This window comes from Haliotis rubra, unplaced genomic scaffold, assembly GCF_003918875.1.
Source record: "Haliotis rubra isolate DU_JTF1 unplaced genomic scaffold, ASM391887v1 Scf388, whole genome shotgun sequence".
Lineage (NCBI taxonomy): Eukaryota > Metazoa > Mollusca > Gastropoda > Lepetellida > Haliotidae > Haliotis > Haliotis rubra.
The window spans coordinates 957197-975753 of NW_025767066.1; the positions used below are offsets into that span (position 1 = coordinate 957197).

The following is an 18557-nucleotide window of genomic DNA, read 5'->3' on the forward strand; positions in this document are numbered from 1 at the left end:
CAGCATGCCAACGACACGTTCACGCTGCACATTTGAGTGGCGCTGCATAAGAATTGACTGATCTGAATAGTGCTTTAAAGTGTTTTTTACTTTGTACAGTGGATGGGAACATGTGCGATCGAATGCATGTGCAATGATAAGATCACGTGACCAATGGCACTTGAAAAACACGTTTTAGCACTATTGTGGGGTGCACGATGTTTGGATTGACTTCAATGTGTTGTGGTGAGTTTTTCTTGAGTTGTTATTGGGGATTAATATTATGATTCTCGAAAACTGTCTACTATAACAATTCAATTTTTTATTTACAAACATGAATTGTGAAGTTTATATGTCTTCTGTCACGTAACAGTTCGTAATTTGAATCGTAAGTAAAGATGGCGCCTCCCATGAAACAACTACAGGTGTTCTTTTTTGGTAATCTAGAATCTGTTTCGATTAAATATCATCCAAAACAGTGCCTTCATTGTTGCTTCTCGATCAATATTCAACACAACCACAAAGTAAAACATTTGTTGGATCATAAGAAAAATAGAAATTTGTAACAGCGGCTTCTTGTGCTAGAAAGCAAATCGGTAAGTAAACTTTGCTTCAATGCAAAGAAACAGAATTTTCCCAGATATGGTTGACACATCTGAGTTTTAAACAGGAAATCTTTTCCAGATCACAACTCATTGGCGACTTCAAGGGATATCAAACTAAAGGTAATGCCCTAATCCACAAATTTAATAGAAAAACATGGATTCATTGACTCTGAACAGTTGTAGATGTGGAAAACAGTATATTTAGGTCGCTTATTACCAGGTGAGGTGAGGTGAAATTGGGCTTTAGGTCGTGCTTGAGAATATGTCGCTCATATGACGACGTGCATGCGTGTGTATGTGTATGTGCGGCTGCTTGTACTAGCCCAGACTTAAGCTGGTTTTATAGTGCTAGCCCACTGAGATACCATGCCACAGTGAAGCATGAATACCCCACTCAGACACATTATACTGACTCCGAGCCGACCAGTCCTTGTTGTACCCATTAATGCCGAGCGCCAGGCAGAGACCAACAAGTACCATATTTTAACGACTTTTGGTATGACGCGGTCGGGGATCGAACCCGCGACCTTCCGCTCTCCGGGCGGACGCTCTAACCACTACACCACGGAGGCGATCGCTTATTACCAGGAGAAAAGGTGACATGTGATAGATAGATAAGTAAATGACACGTTTCGGAATTAGCCTGTTTGGCGACACCAGTAAAAATGTTATCTGGTGGTTGGAGGACCTGATTACCAGCTAATGTAATGGGTTGAGGGAGGTAAAGGCGTCTTGTTAACAACAGGAACAGAAGTATAGAAATCATCTTAAACATGAAATTCAAGAAAAACATGCAGAATATTCTGTTATGTGGCAGTGTTTGTAGATATTGTAGAAAGTGTTGTAGGACATTGTTTGTGTGAAGATTCAGTGGAGAGCAGTGGTGTGCTGGGTATGACAATACACAACACTGGTTTGGACATTTCTCGACCCTCCCCAATATTCACTGTTGTCTGATCCAGTGTTATCAATAGTTCAGGAAACTTTGATACATATGCATCTTGCATGACATCCAACATTACAAGAAGACCAGCACCTTTCACACAGAATACAGTGCCAAGGCCTATTGTGGGAGCTTGACCACTGTTGTTTGAGCTTGACCACTCACCAGAGTGTAAATAATTCTGCCTTTCAGTTAGCACTGCAATTTTATGTTGTACTGCCATTGTAAGTTCTCTGTAGTGATTTCTAAGTTTTAGAATACAGTTGTTTATTAAATCACATTTCTTTGTTGTTCTTTGATTTCACACTGAGTTCCTTTACAGACTAATGTCCATTTAACTTATAGTTTCAACTTGGGAATCAACACATAAGACTTCTCTATTTAGACATTATGTACTGTGGGATCACTACATGCCTGTACAGACATTATGTACTGTAGGATCACTACATGCCTGCACAGACGTTATGTACTGTAGGATCACTACATGCCTGCACAGACGTTATGTACTGTAGGATCACTACATGCCTGCACAGACGTTATGTACTGTAGGATCACTACATGCCTGCACAGATGTTATGTACTGTAGGATCACTACATGCCTGCACAGACGTTATGTACTGTAGGATCACTACATGCCTGCACAGATGTTATGTACTGTAGGATCACTACATACCTGCACAGACGTTATGTACTGTAGGATCACTACATGCCTGCACAGATGTTATGTACTGTAGGATCACTACATGCCTGTACAGACGTTATGTACTGTAGGATCACTACATACCTGCACAGACGTTTTGTACTATAGGAACACTACATGCCTGCACAGATGTTATGTACTGTAGGATCACTACATGCCTGTACAGACATTATGTACTGTGGGATCACTACATGCCTGCACAGACATTATGTACTGTGGGACCACTACATGCCTGCACAGACATTATGTACTGTGGGACCACTACATGCCTGCACAGACATTATGTACTACGGGATCACTACATGCCTGCACAGGCATTATGTACTACGGGATCACTACATGCCTGCACAGACATATTATAACATGGGACCACTACATGCCTGCACAGACATTATGTACTGTGGGATCATTACATGCCTGCACAGGCATTATGTGCTGTGGGATCACTACATACCTGCACAGGCATTATGTACTGTGGGATCACTACATGCCTGCACAGGCATTATGTACGGTGGGATCACTACATGCCTGCACAGGCATTATGTAATGTAGGACTACTACATGCCTGCACAGGCATTATGTACTGTAGGATCACTACATACCTGCACAGACATTATTTACTGTAGGACCACTACATGCCTGGACAGACATTATGTACTGTGGGATCAATACATACCTGCACAGGCATTATATAACATGGGATCACTACATGCCTGCCGAGACATTATGTACTGTAGGATCACTACATGCCTGCACAGACATTATGTACTGTGGGATCAATACATACCTGCACAGGCATTATATAACATGGGATCACTACATGCCTGCACAGACATTATGTACTGTAGGATCACTACATGCCTGCACAGACATTATGGCCTATGGGATTACTACATGCCTGTACAGACATTATGTACTACGGGATCACTACATGCCTGCACAGGCATTATGTACTACGGGATCACTACATGCCTACACAGACATTATTTACTGTAGGACAACTACATGCCTGGACAGACATTATGTACTGTGGGATCAATACATACCTGCACAGGCATTATATAACATGGGATCACTACATGCCTGCACAGACATTATGTACTGTAGGATCACTACATGCCTGCACAGACATTATGTACTGTGGGATCACTACATGCCTGCACAGACATTATGTACTGTGGGACCACTACATGCCTGTACAGACATTATGTACTGTAGGATCAATACATACCTGCACAGGCATTATATAAGATGGGATCACTATATGCCTGCACAGACATTATATAACATGGGATCACTATATGCCTGCACAGTCATTATGTACTGTGGAATCACTACGTGCCTGCACAGTCATTATGTACTGTAGGATCAATACATGCCTGCACAGGCATTATGTACTGTGATATCACTACATGCCTGCACAGACGTTATGTACTGTAGGACCACTACATGCCTGCACATACATTATGTACTGTGGGATCACTACATGCCTGCACAGACATTATGTACTGTGGGATCACTACATGCCTGCACAGACATTATGTACTGTGGGATCACTACATGCCTGCACAGACATTATGTACTGTAGGATGAATACATACCTGCACAGGCATAATGTACTGTGGGATCACTACATGCCTGTACAGGGATTATGTACTGTAGGATCACTACATGCCTGCACAGACATTATGTACTACGGGATGACTACATGCCCACACAGACATGTACTGTAGGATTACTACATGCCTGCACAGACATTATGTACTATGGGATCACAACATGCCTGCACAGACATTATGTACTACGGGATCACTACATGCCTGCACAGACATTATGTACTGTGGGATTACTACATGCCTGCACAGACATTATATAACATGGGATCACGACATGCCGGCACAGACATGTACTGTGGGACCACTACATGCCTGCACAGACATTATGTACTGTAGGATCAATACATGCCTGCACAGACATTATGTCCTATGGGATTACTACATGCCTGAACAGACATTATGTACTGTAGGATCACTACATGCCTGCACAGACATTATGTACTGGTACATGCCTGCACAGACATTATATAACATGGGATCACTACATGCCTGCACAGACAGACTTTATTATTGGATATCATAGTGTATATTAATGATACAATGACAACCATACAGGCAGGGCCATCTTAATGACGCAGTGAGAATCAGTTTTAACCCTATAGACTGGGTTACTTTAATGATGCACTCATGATAAGTGAGTGGGGACAAGATGTAATCAAGTATGAGTTTTCATTCCAGGTTATATGGAAACACATACACACACAGCCTTGCCTTACATGCATCCTTGAAAAACTACGACACATGTCCTTTGTCAGAGGTCTGTCAAAGATGCCTAGGTGTAGCATGGTCTCCAGGTACTTGACGGACCAAGCTAACACTGTGCACCTGTCCAGCTATTGCTTGATCCTGATAACCAGCAAATACTACTGAACAAGGGAGAGCGTTTATCTGCCACTTCAGAATCATTGACAGCTTCCATCTCCTGACACCTTGCACAATTCAGAAAGCTGCCTGTTAGATATTTCATGTCACCATAGGTTGCAGTCCTGAACTGCAGTCAGTCTCTGGGAAGTAGAAGAGTCCACTAAGAGCATCATGGAGAGCTCTCTGGCAGGCTATCCTGGCTTCAAAGCCTCCGCGACGTTCCATGTCTGTTGCTGGGCGGACATGAGAGAGGTACCTGCAAGATAAGCAATTCTACATGAGTGTATGGATGCATCAGATTCAAACTGATCATCAATGAAGTTCTTGAAAGGCACTTTGAAGTTGGACAAACATGAATACATGACACGTTTTTTATGGATAACAACTTCTTTTTATTCTTTATGAAGAATTTACATGATGAAGGAGCAAGAATTAGCTCTGAAATGTATAAAGAATAAAAGGAGTTGTTATCCATAAAAATGTGTATTCCTGATCATCAATATAGACCCATCATATAACCATTATTTCTATCAGCACAGTTACAGCCACCACAGCAGAAAGGAGGCAGTGGTATATTTGTTTCACAAGAATATCCAAATGTTGTAGCATTATTCTTTGCTGATGATGTAGCAGGTGTATCTGACTCTGTTATCAACTTACAGAGAAAAATTAATATCTTAGAACAATTTGTGAAAGAACTGGTATGATGGTCAATGTACAAAAACACTAAAATTATGTTGTTCCGAAGAGGTGGTCCTCTACAAAGTACTTTAAAGGCCAAAAGATTGATATTGTTAATAACTATAGATATCTTGGGGTGGTTTTCACACCAACTTTGTCATGGTCCAAAGTACAAAGCTGTTTATCAGCTCAGGCAAGCTATCAAAGAAAATATGGTTTCGTTTCTTGTACTGACACCTTTAAGATATTAGTAGTATATACAATGGGGGTTCTGGACCACTTTCAACCAAAGCCTCTGCAAAGCCTTATTTCACAAGTAAGGCTTTGGTCGGGCCCTTAGCTCTTGCTACCATTTCCCCTACTATGAAAAAGTTTGGAGGACCTCCTAGCCGCACCGGGGGCATGGCTGGGGTGTGTTGGTATCCAGGGATTGCACCATCCAATACTGGGCTGCGTCTAACGTGCCGCTATGACACTATGCCATGTTTACTTCGACGAAACAGTTTAATGTGAATCGCCTATGATCTCCTTGGTGTTTGTAATAAAGGCTTGCCGGGCTTTTTTCACCCCTTGTTCTATGTACTTTTTTTTCTCATCCTCGCTGATAGTAGACTTACGAGACTTGGACCGAATATCTTGTTTCATTTTGTTATATTTTGTGAGTTCAGAGAGGATTGAACTAAACTCCTCCTCTGAGATCTTACTGTCAGTGAGTGCCGTGGAAATACGCCACTTTACCGTGTTCAGCTTTGCTTCGCCAGAACCCTGATCTCATCGTGTTTCAATGCCTTACGATGCAGTCTGCGCGATGCAAACTTAAGCGTAACCCTAACACCCTGTCACCCCAGCTGTTATTTCGATACCTAGTACTATAGGTGCAGCCACGATGGTAGCTAACAACCCAACACCTGCCGCTCCTAGCCCCATGCTGGTTGCCATAAGGGTAGTGTCAGCCCCGGCCCACGATATATTGAAAGCTCTGTGGTACTTTTTACATAGTGCTTTCCGCGTGTCATGCGGTCTTGTTCTAGTTGACGCTTCACATCACATAACTGTCTCTCAAGCGGAACCCGCTTCACGGTTTCCAGGGTCTTCGCTTACTCCTCTACGACTGGGTATAGCCCCATCCTATAATATATATTACAAAAGATATTTTAATTGGGTTTCATTTAGTAGTCGGTCAACGCATCTGAGGTTTATAAAACTGAGATTCTCGTGATGTGTAGATAAGGGAAGGGTCAATAGGTAACTTTGGTATATCTCAACACCAAAGCAGTATATTATTGGGGTAGTAATCCCTGTTGGGAGCTTCCAAATCGTATAACTAATCTGCAACGGTAAAACCACTTCCTACAGTTAAGTCACCCCAACGTATTGTTACACCGGGTAAAATCTGCAAGTTTGGGGATGGGTTAAATTCGTCCGAATCAAACTTACCCTTGTGAGCGACTTCTACGATGAGTGTGGAGCCTGGTTCCATAGCCCTAACCCCTACTATGTTATGATGGTGGGTGGCTATTAACTGGGATTGCCTGGGTGAAATTAACAGGGTGTCCCTAGGTAAATATTCGGAGTTAGAAAGTATCACCTTTCCAGTTGGAATGAAAGACGTGATCAAGGTACCGTTGTTCTTAATTTCAGAGACATAACCATCTTTGTCTAATGAGATATAAGGTGAGGGAGGGTTAAGTTGAGTAACCATTCAGGCTCTTTAAAATATGATAACGGCACCCTTCTATACACGTTGTCTTTCAAGTGTAGGAGGTATAAGTTGTCCTCACCAGGTTGATCAAATCCTCCGTGTCCCCTAGGCCCTCGAAAGTGTGGGCTTGGGTAGATGATCGGTCATTGCTGCCCGCCTATACACATTGTCTTTTAAGTGTAGGACGTATGAGCCTTCCTCACCAGGCTGATCGAATCCCTCCGCGGTCCCCTAAGTCATTAATCGTAGTGTTGGGGTGAAGCCAAGACATTGCTATAATACTATTACTATATAATTTCCAACTGGTTTTCTGATAATAGTTCAGGGTGAACTTCACCCCCATGAAGTGTATGTTGTCAGGTAGGAAGATCTTGGTTAGTGATATCATGTTTTCCACGATCACGGTGACACCCTGCAGACTGGTGTTGGAGCCGACACCCACCCGCGACGTAAACGCTTGCAAACTTGATACTGGTGTCGCTTCACCCACCGAAGTTTGATCCCCTTCACGATCTCGACATCACCCCGCCGATGGTTCCCCTAGGTAGACTTTGATGATCAGTGTTGAGTTTGCCGGTAGACTCTCCAGTATCCTGACCACGCCAATTCAGACACCAACTGCAATGTCACGCTTTGCATGTTCGGGTTTACTCGATAGCATGTGGGCTGCCATACTGGCGAGTGGGCTGATGACTATGCTACGCCTCTGAGTCGGGACGTAGTTTCACGAAAGCAGGGTTCCGTTGTTAACGACTTTGTTTAGGTGGTTGTCTTTGTTATCCGTGAAACACGAGGGGAGCCGAGCCTAATATTGAGAAACCAGTCGCCTTTATCTGGTATCAACACCCACTTGTCATCTTCGTGAAGACGAAAGTGTATATGGCTTGTTTCGGGCGACGGTAGTGCTCTCAACATCGCCTAAGTCGAACAGTTTGCCCCGAACGATGGGTATATTATCCAGTTATCATCACCGGTGTTGACAAGGGTGTACTTAGTGTTGACTGTTGCTCTTGTGGTATCTACTATATCACCTAGAGCTCCACCGGAGGGGACTTCAACGCTTTGTAAATGTTGTTTTTCAGTTGCAAGGCGCATAATTTACCATCTACTCCGAGCCGCCGAAACCGCTGTGTCCCCAAGGTCGGAGATCCCGACATTGATGCATTTTTTCACCCCGGACCTTGTGCGCTGGTCATTTTATGTGAAGCGTTAAGCTGAGGTATCCTATATTCACGGGATTATGATTTATATCTAACACCGATATTATCAGCTCAGGTATGTTGCCCTGAGTCAACCTCTTATACTGCCAGCGGTGAAAACGACTCGGTTCTACCGTCCGCTGTATTTCTCCGCTTTCACCGCACGGCTCTCAGTATAGTGGAAGGGTGACCCCTTTGAATGTTGTACGTTGTGCTCACCTGACCTAGATGAATGTACAGCTCGCACGGTACTAGGTCGGGTAACTTCGACTGTGACGGTTGTTGTTGGTTTTATCTCGCCAGGTGACATACCGAAAGTGTTTCGCCAATGGCCGGCCGAGCCTCAAGGAGTTTCTTCCGTTGTTGATTAACACCACTGTGCCGCTTTGAGTCGCTCATCTTGAGTTCGGCTCCCAGGGGTTTGAAGACCTCATCGCTAGCGAAAGCACACGCTGTAGTAGCCGCCAGTTATCTGGCTGCGAGTTCCACTAACGAACAGCTTATTGTTGCTGGCGCTGATGTTAGTCCATTGGCGTAGGTAGGTGATATCGCAGAGTGCGACTTTCGAGTTGACCGGACGTGATATCGATCGCTAAAGGCCAGCTGAACTGCCTCACGCCGTTATTCCTGGAAGTGTTATGTACATGTTAGAGTATATATGCTCATTATATAATAGTTTTAAAATGTATTCCCAAGGAGTGTCTTACTCCCCTGGTGTGTTTTACCCTAAACTGGACGTGAGATTTCTTCCCCATGAAGATCGCGGGTCGCTGATGGGGTGCATTTCGACTCCCAGCTTTAGATGTGTTCAGCTTGTATAAGCTTTCGTGACTAACGCCAAGGCAGTCCACGCTTTGGTTCAACAACCCTATGCAGTTCTGGCAGAATCAACTCAACTTTGCCGTGTGGTGTGCTACAACGGGTGTGGTGTGGCATTAACCAACACTCGGGCGTGGACCGCTGAGTCAGTCTGTGTTCATGTTTCACGGTACTACCAGGTCAGACGATCCTCAAAGAGATCAGTGCCCCGCCCCACAGGACAAAGCATGGGACGCAGTAAACAACCAGTACAATAGACGGCCTACTTAACGTGATTTGCAATGAATTCAACTAAACCCGAAGACGGATTGGCGCTTTGTCAGGGCCGAACCATGGGTTGGGTATTCCATATGATGGGGCGCGACCAGTGAAAGAAGTCAGTGATGATTTACTGAAACGAGATGTACTACGCCAGGACTTTGCTTTGTCAAGTAATGAATGGAGGGATGACCGTATGAACTTTAAAGGTGGTGTTGCTTTCACAGTCCAGAAAGTGGAGCAGTCAACCGCAGACGGTTGAAAAATGTTCATGCTGGACACGCCGAGAGGGTTCACTTTCGCGCCGGGGTAATCAGGTTAAACGACTCGATTAGAACGCACGTGTGCTTCTTTGTTGCGCGCAGACGCAAACGCTGCTCCAACATCCTGGGTAAGGGGACTGCTTCACGACGCCAGAAACAGTTCGTTGTTAACGCTTGAGGATGCTATCAATGCTCCAGTTGATCTACCGAGTGCCATCAAACGCTACCAAAACGTGTTGGAATATGCCAGGTCGAAAGTCGACTACGTGGTTCGGCGTGGGGTTGTACATGGCCCGGCGATATGCAACTGAGAGTAAAAAGTGGTGGGCTACAACAACGAAATAGTCATAGCCACGGCAGACCAAAAGTTGGCCAACCTCGATGTCAACGCCCCCACGCCCCACCACCCACAACCGGTGAAACGGGTATAGTAGCGCCACCCCCGGAGCCTAGGGTTCAACCAACACCCCCTGTGGGGTCACCCCCACAATCCAATCAGCAGCACATCGATCGTAAAACAGCCCTGGTGGTTGGTGGGGTAGCTTTGGGGCTTATTTGGTTAAAAATTTCTTAGCCGCTACGTATACCAGACCCGCCACACGGCGACGATGGCTGCCCACAGGTTTTGACTAAGCCACGTGGCAGTTTTAGCAAGAGCGCCCAACAACCACGAGACGATGCTACCCAGGATGCCGGGCAGGGCTTCGGCAGCCTTACCAGCCAGTTTAGCCAGGGCCTCCCCGAGTTTTTTAATCCAGTCTTTGACACCACCTGTGGGTGTTGGTGTTGGTGCAGGCGTCTACCCCCTGTCAATGACACCACCAGGGTTGATATGATGAAACCCAATGCAGTCAGAATGCTGGCGATGGTGATGCCTTGCTCCTGGAACAGTATCCGAATCCTGTTAGCTAGCGTGGTATCTTCATTTAGGACTCGATCGATGGTTTCCCCTACGCGACTGATCTGGGATCGGATGGCTTCCCGGTTAGAGGAAGCGGATTCCAACCGAGTCCGTCTCTCGTCTTCCAAGTTTTTTATTCTATCCTCGATACGACGCTTCATATCACCATCCGCTTCGGGGAGTTTTATTTTCTCGCGAGCGATGTGCTCATCGATTTCGCTAAGTTTCCCATGTTGTTCACGAAGTTCTCCGCGTACATGTTTCAAGCCTTGCCTAGGCCTCGCAGTTCCCTCAGGGAAATTCGAGACCCGCAAGGGTTTGTCATGGTAATGCGGTCAATAGTTTTTCGATACTGTCTGACGCTTTTAGCATCCCCAGTATTGGCCCTGGCTACTTGCAGATCTTGGACGGCCTTCGGGAAGCTTTGGTCGCTACCGCCAGTAATCTATGAAGCCTAGTTCATCACGGATCAGCTGACCCCATGGCGACTGGTGAGTGTTGACAAAGCATACGGCTTCCGCCTTTTTATGATATCGACTCGGTGAGCCTTCAATCGCAGCGCGCCCTTCTTATCGACGGTAAACTTGGCATAGTCCCTCCCCAACGGCTTGATGTTGTTCTCTATTTTCAACCGCGCTTGTAATAATCGCCGACAGCAGGCTGTACAAGTTCAGTACTTAAGGGGTAGTGAATGTGGTGTCATCCTCGAATGCCTGGGCACTATCATCCCACATATCATCCATAGGTATGTACTCGGCCATTATTTAGTATTAAAATATATTTCATTTATATAACAATGTATGGTAGAAAACTAGATCCTTTCAGAAGGTCGAGAGCCTCTAGGCGCCAGAGCCGCGGCGCCAGTCGGTGACCATCACCAACAATCCCAGCAAGATAGACCAGAATCAAACTCTGCTGGTTAGATTTCCAAACCTTGGTGAGAATGACCTCATTGTACCAGGCACGGTTCGACTTTATGCTCAACCTCACGCTGACCTCCACCAACGACAAACGCGGAGCTAGTGCGGAACGTGGTCGAGCCATCATCAAGAAAACCACCATCAAGATCAGCGTAATGAGGTGCTGAGCATCGACGACAGCGGCGCGTTTCACTGCTACGGGATCTCTGGAAAAGCGAGGGAGAACGTGTCAATGCCGTACCAGGGTATCAGCAAATCGACCATTGTCAGCGCGATAGGGTATGCCTTCACGCAAGACCAGCTAGACAAGATCACGGACGGTGAAAGGCCATCGCCTGCCGCATGGAACCGGTTCTGGCGGCCGCCGACTTCGAAGTTGCTTCACGGACACGCCGCTTTACCAGGCCGCTGGGTGATAGGCTTGAATACGAAGCTAACGCTTAACGACTACAGCAAAGTAGTGCGTGACGCCGAACGGTGATGAGGCCAGTTACGCCATAGATAACATCTCTCTGAGTTTGACATGGTCACTAGCCCGAGCTGGCCAGGCAGGTTCGGCCAGTACTCTGGGAAGATGGCCATCCTGTACGATCGCATACTGAGGCATAGATCAGTCGCGGCGAGATAAGAGCGACACTGTGTGGAATATCAACCTGAACGCGTGGGGCCGATCGATGAAAGGCATCCTGGTCGCCCCAGTGGAGGATTACGAGCCGCTCCGAGGGGACAGCGAAAAGTTTTTCAACCCCGAAGATTGAAAAGGTGGAAGTGACCATCGAGGGCGCGCCCAACCAGCTGTTCAGTCATGGTATGAGGCCATACCAGCAGTGGGATGAGATAAAAAGCTACCAGCCAAACAACACCACATAACCAAGGACCTGACCTATCCTCCGCGAAGATCGGGTGAATACCTGACCACCAAGTACTTCTATGGTTGGACATGCATCCACAGATGATGATAAACTGCATGGTAGCGTCCGCCGCGATAGACAATGGCAGCCAGGGATTACTATCCAGATTACCAAGAAGGCTCAACCCGCTGGTAAGTTGAAATTATATCTGTATCGCTATTATGGACGCCAACTTAATATAGACAATGGGAGATTCGCGCAAGCCATCTACTAGGCCATTGCCTGCCAGCAAGCTATTGCTTGCTGATTTACCCTCCCGGCCAATTCACACTGTGCCATAGTGTGCGGGCAGACTGGTTGTGGGAAGACCGCTTTCGCGGTTGGATATGTTGGAGGGGTACTACAGGGATGTGTTTGATAACATCGCTATCATGTGCCCTACTCTGAGCATGAATAAAACGCATTAACGGAAAGACCTTTGGGTGATGACGGACCCGACGCATTACAGAGTCGACCTCGACCACGCCTGCAGGACTGGTTGAAAGCTTACCATATGAAATTTAAAGGGGAGTCGATTCTGTTCATACTGGATGACTGCAGATTTAATCGCGAGATAACAAAAAAGAGAGACATGCTATCGCATCTGGCCTTCCGCCGCATGCAAATCACAGCGCATGGGTACTGACGAAAAGTTCAACTCGGTGTTGAAAGACCTCAGGAGCAGACGCGATGGGTGGCCTTATTTCACTGCAAGGACAGGGATTCGTTCGAAGAGTGTTTGAGAGAGAACGATGTGATGAGCAAATTAGAACGGGAACGGGTGAAGAAACAGCTCGCTGAAACTAAACACGCTAAGCTCGTGCTCAAGACCGATCAACCAGTAGCCTATAGGGTGTTTTAGCTTAGCAATGCTCGGCAATGCTTAGCAATGCTTAGCAAAGCTTAGCAAATGCTTAGCAATGCTTAGTATAAATACTTAGTAGTTATAGCTATGGTATTTGAAGTGTTTGTCGTGTGCAACTTAACCTTCATTTCTCTGTGTTTCGCCTATATCGTATATTATATAGTTAAAACTAAATCTTACTTGTTACATTATAAGATGGAGTGTGATGAACTGCTGGAACAATTGTTGGTACCCCAATCACCACAGGTGGACGATGATAAGCGAGAGAAACTGGTGGCGTTGTCTGTTGGCGGCAAAGCCAAACATTACTTTGGGGAGTACACCCAGATAAAATTCATAAAATGTCAGCCAAGAAATCGATAAGCTATACGCCAGATAATGAGTCCCGCTCGGAGCAGAGATGACAAAGACAATAGGATCGGCTATGACCCAGATATACACTGGTATTGCGTCAGACTTCCTTCCCATCCCCAGGAACGCCGGGCTTTACCTGTGGGAAGACCTCGAGAAAGATCCTTTTATCAACACGCCTTGAGCTCTATTAGCTGCCAGCTGTACCACAAATACGGTATGTTGTTAGCCCCGTGACGGGCGGCGATTATCACGCAAAGCATTGTCAATTTGAGAGGAAAAAATAATAATAGTAGTATAGATGGATGCTGCACAGGAGGAGATGGGGAAACCCCCAAGGAGGAGACCCCACCCCAGACCCTTCAGAGGTGACGGGAAACCCCAACAACTGGGGAAACCCCAGGAGGTGACCCTACAGTAACCAGGCAGAAGAATCCTAAGAGAGTAGCTGCCGGTAAAAACGGTGGTGTAACCAACATAAAATTATCACGGGTGACTCACCCGACTCGACTCTTTGTTGGCTGTAGGTGTAACTGCTGCCGTGGTTATCTCGCGGGTTATATACACGGCTACAGGAATCCCAGGGAGGGAGGTTCTCTACAGTGAGGGAAACCTCACAATTCCGTGATCCGTCCCCCAATTAGAGGTCGAATTCGCATATCATGTTATAATTTAATATTTTATATCATATACATAATGTCTGAGGGGAAAACGTCAATCAACGACGATACCACGCCACACAGTGGTCGCCAGTCTAGCTGTAGGATACTACCGGTTGACCAAAATGGTGCTTAAACAACCAACTATCAAGCTAGATTTCAACCTACAGGATATGGGTATGCTCATAATGAACCTTGGTATGGCGATGGCTACAAAAGACATCCTAGTAAAACAAGGGATACTACCTGAAAATATTATGAAATAGATATAGGATGGCCAATGATAGCTATGATGGTCGGTGGGCTGCTAGTGAATGCCCTGGCATTTTCCGAGTAATTTCCTTCTCAAACTACGAGAGTCACACGCCGGCTGAAATACAGGAAGAAAGAAAACGCATGATCTCGCCATTGAGAACCTACAAACAGCACAGGCTGAGCACGCCTAAAAACGCCTCCAGAGGATCGATTACATTAACGAACAACTCAGGCGTGGAAAACCATGCCGCTCAAACATTCCACGATGTCGACGACGCAGCGAAAGAATACTACTTTATTAACTGGTAAACAGTTGCAACCACTCAATAAACCCACACTCTCGCTTCAGTACTACACACCCATCCAAGGGGCAAATGGACCGTGAACTGGCCTTCATAGCACTGGGTATAGCAGCGACTGCGGTTGCCAAAAACAATTAGACTAAATACCCATATAAGTATGCTAAACATGAGACCTGCTCCATACCGATGCGAATACATACTTATGGGGAAGACCGAGGCCTGTGGTAGGAAATGCAGGACTCAGGGTACTGTTGTTTCCACATGGGAAGCCCTAACTACGGTGTTCTGTGTGCGGTATAGGGGTTAAAGGGCACTACTGTCTATGTAAAGCTCACGGGCTTAACGTAGTCAGACATCACCTCATCTACTTAGAATAAAAAGGCCTACATAAAGGAACGAGGCTTAATTTCTCAAGATAGCAGTGTAGTGTCCCAATTAGAGATTATACACACCTACTATGTATAGCTATGTTTCAGGAAATTGAGCCCAGGGAAGGCTGCCTGAGCAGCTGGCAGATGGATGTGGGGAAAAGTATAGATATTAGTGCCCTCAAACCCATGATTGTTAGTGAACTGTATAAGGGGTGCTCGCTTACAATCATTGTAAAAGTAGGGTTTGATGTGCCATGGGCTGGGCAACACTTGGAATTACTTTGATGGGGCAAAGTAGATGTGCATGGGGATATAGATATACTTGTTGACGACTCGCTGCAAGTATTACAAAAACACCCTACTATGCTGCGATATTCGGTGGGTTGAGGGAATAATCGATAAGGTGTATCTTGATTTTACCTTACGGTGGGCCAATTAGACATTGGTTCTCTTTAGGTGTGAACGCAACTATGACTACTGTTGGTGAACTTAAGCCGGTCGCCAGGCAGAGAGGTGTTATTGGGTATTCTCGACGCGGAAGCCAGCCTTTGTTGAAATTACTTAACATACAAACCCCTCCCATGGTAAAACAATTAAAAGCTCAAGCAAAACAGCTTGGGCACACGGGTTTATTCAAACCTGGGAGAGCCGGTTAGTCGCATTGTTATCACATGACCCCGCGGCAAAACCTCCCACTGTAAAACAATTACAAGCCGAGGCACGGATTTGGGTTTAGGTGGGTATTCCCGAATGAGGAAACCACAGCTTGTAGAACTATTACGGCAGAATAGAGCTATTGACCTACAGTTTATACCCACTGAGCGCCGCTGTAGGCAAATATTTTGAGAGGTTACGATGCAAGTTGATAGAATATAAACATTACTGATATGAAGCCTCCTCATAGCTGATAAAAATAAATAAACCAGGAATTAAACAGTCTAGGAAGTATCAAATTTCAAATCACAGTGAAAATGTCGCCGATAAGCAAGGTGGGGAGGTGTCACTGAGCACGCTCAGCCTTACTTCCGCGGGCAAACAACAGGTTGTGACCCATATAGAGACCATTGACGATCAATCGACATACCAGTTTTCAGCAGATAATGGAATACCTAGAACGCCATTACACACCTGGGGTCCGGTGGACTGTAGATAAAATCGATAATGTCTATCTAGACATAGCTAACTACGCACTGCTCAGAGGCGGTCATACCTAGACTTGCCTCCCTACTATAGGAAAAACATGCCATGGTCAATGTTAAGAATAGAGGAGACGATTGCCTGATCAGTAGCTATCAGGTCAGCCTTGTTTCCAGCTGACACTCATTCAGACAGGCTTTCTAGCTATCCCTAAGACGATGGGCTCAACTGGGATGGTATAGATGAACCAACCCCCATATCCCAGATCACTAAAATCGAAAAAACAGAATAATCTAGCTATAAATGTCTTTGGGCAACGGAAGGTAACACAACAATAATGCATTAGGGTCAGTCCGCTGGGGACCCCACCGCTATCAATATATTCATGATCCAGCGAGGTGACAAGTACCACTACACATGGATAAAACACTTTAGCAGGCTGTTGTATGACCAATCGGCACACAGAGAAAAGACCCACTTCTGCTAACGGTGCCTACATGGCTTCACACGAAGCTGATTTATTAGAATCCCACCGGAGGATTTAGCTAAGGTGTGGGGCAGACGGCTATACCGAGCTTCCATTATGCCTAAAGAAGGTGACAATATCCTAAAATTCGCAAACCACAAGAACCAAATGTCTGTGCCTTATATCATATACTTCGACTTTGAAGCCTTTGGTTAAACCAGTTGTTGGATACCCCCCACAGGCGTAAGCTCACCACCCACAAACACAAGAGCATGAAGCCTGTGGGTTTGGATACATTGTCGCCCTCGCTGTGATGGGGAAACGAAAGCCCGTAATGTATAGGGGTCCCGACGCCTGAAAGGTTTCTAAAGTGTTTTGCAGGAAGAAGAAAAAATTATTAGGAATGCACTGTATAGAGTCAGCCCCATGCGTATGACCCAAGCCGACAGGCTAGCTCACGCCTGTAGCACTAATTGTCATGTGTGTGACTCACCACTGAATGGTGATTCGGTGAGAGATCACTGCCACGAACCGTAAGTATAGAGGCCGGGCCACAGCCAGCAAAAGACCTCAAACTTAGAATCATCCCTAAGACAATAAACATCCCCGCGGGTCTTCACAACTTGAGAGGGCAATTTTACTTTCACTTAATCATGCAGGCCATCGCGAAAAAATCGATGGTAATATAACGGCATCCCCAACAACATGGAGAGATACATCTCCTTCAGCTTAAACGGCCTTAGGTTCATAGATTCAGTGCAATTTCTATTGTCTTCATTAGACAGTCTGGTCAAGGCCAACGATACCTTCCTATCACCGACCGATACACAGACGCCGAGATTCTAGACCCCTGCTTATGAGGAAGGGTGTGTACCCCTATGAGTACATGGATAGTTGGGTCAAGTTCGCCGAGACCAGACTACCCCCAATCAGAGAATTTTACAGCAATCTGACCGACTCAGCAATATCCCAAGATGATTACTCACACGCGATTAACGTATGGGATAAACTGGGTTGTAAGAACCTGGGGATTATCACGACCTGTACTTGAGGACAGATGTACTGCTGTTAGCCGACGTGGTTTGAAACGCTTAGGCGGACGCAGTTTCAAGCAGTATAAACTCGACCCACATGGTATTACACCAGCCCAGGTCTGTCGGGATGCCTTGCTTAAAAGACCGGAGTTAAATTGGAATTGCTTACAGATTATGACATGCACCTATTCATTGAGAAAGGCTTGGCGCAGGTGGGATCTCCATGGCAAACCAAGCCGACACATACGAAAGCAAATAATCAATACGCTATGGGCTATGACCCTAGCAAGCCAACCAATCACATTCTCTACCTCGACGCGAAACAACCTGTATGGCTGGGCCATGAGCCAGTATCTACCCACAGGGGGTTCGAATAAGCCACAGGAGGTCGATGTTATGAGCATCGCACCAGATTCAATAAAGGTTATATCCTCGAGGTTGACTTGGAATACCCTGGCATTACACACATCACAATAACAGCTACCCCTGGCCCCTAACGATATGAGGGTTAACCCAGACTGGATGTCTGAGTACCAACATAACTTATTAGGTGGGCGGGTGGCAGACGCTGAAAAACTTGTGCCTAACTTAATGAATAAGACCAAGTACATCGCTTCACTTATCGCAACTCCACAGCTGTACCTGTCGCTGGGTATGAGGCTGACCAAAATACACAGGGTGCTCTCGTTCAACCAGAGCCCTTGGATGGAGCCTTACATCAGAATGAACACAGACCTCCAAAGCTTGCAACCAGTGACTTTGAGAAAAATCTCTACA

At 45.8% G+C, this 18557-nt stretch overlaps 1 protein-coding gene and 1 long non-coding RNA gene across 5 annotated transcripts in view; both read right to left on the minus strand.

Annotated features, from left to right (window-relative positions):
• Window positions 1-1097: 1097 nt before the first annotated feature.
• LOC124286624 lies at window positions 1098-3539 on the minus strand. Its single transcript, XR_006901081.1, has 3 exons — window positions 3274-3539; window positions 2904-3088; window positions 1098-2644 (listed from the first exon to the last, which is right to left on the minus strand). It is a non-coding gene; the product is annotated as an uncharacterized LOC124286624 (long non-coding RNA).
• An 888-nt stretch (window positions 3540-4427) lies between these two features.
• The window catches only part of LOC124286625 (CDK-activating kinase assembly factor MAT1-like), a 65092-nt gene continuing 50962 nt past the window's right edge, over window positions 4428-18557 (minus strand). For all 4 annotated transcript variants that reach the window (XM_046723007.1, XM_046723009.1, XM_046723010.1 and 1 more), the window contains one exon: window positions 4428-4963. In XM_046723007.1, the coding sequence (XP_046578963.1) occupies window positions 4807-4963 (157 nt within the window). In that variant the 3' untranslated portion in view covers window positions 4428-4806. The remainder of the gene's footprint in view (window positions 4964-18557) is intronic.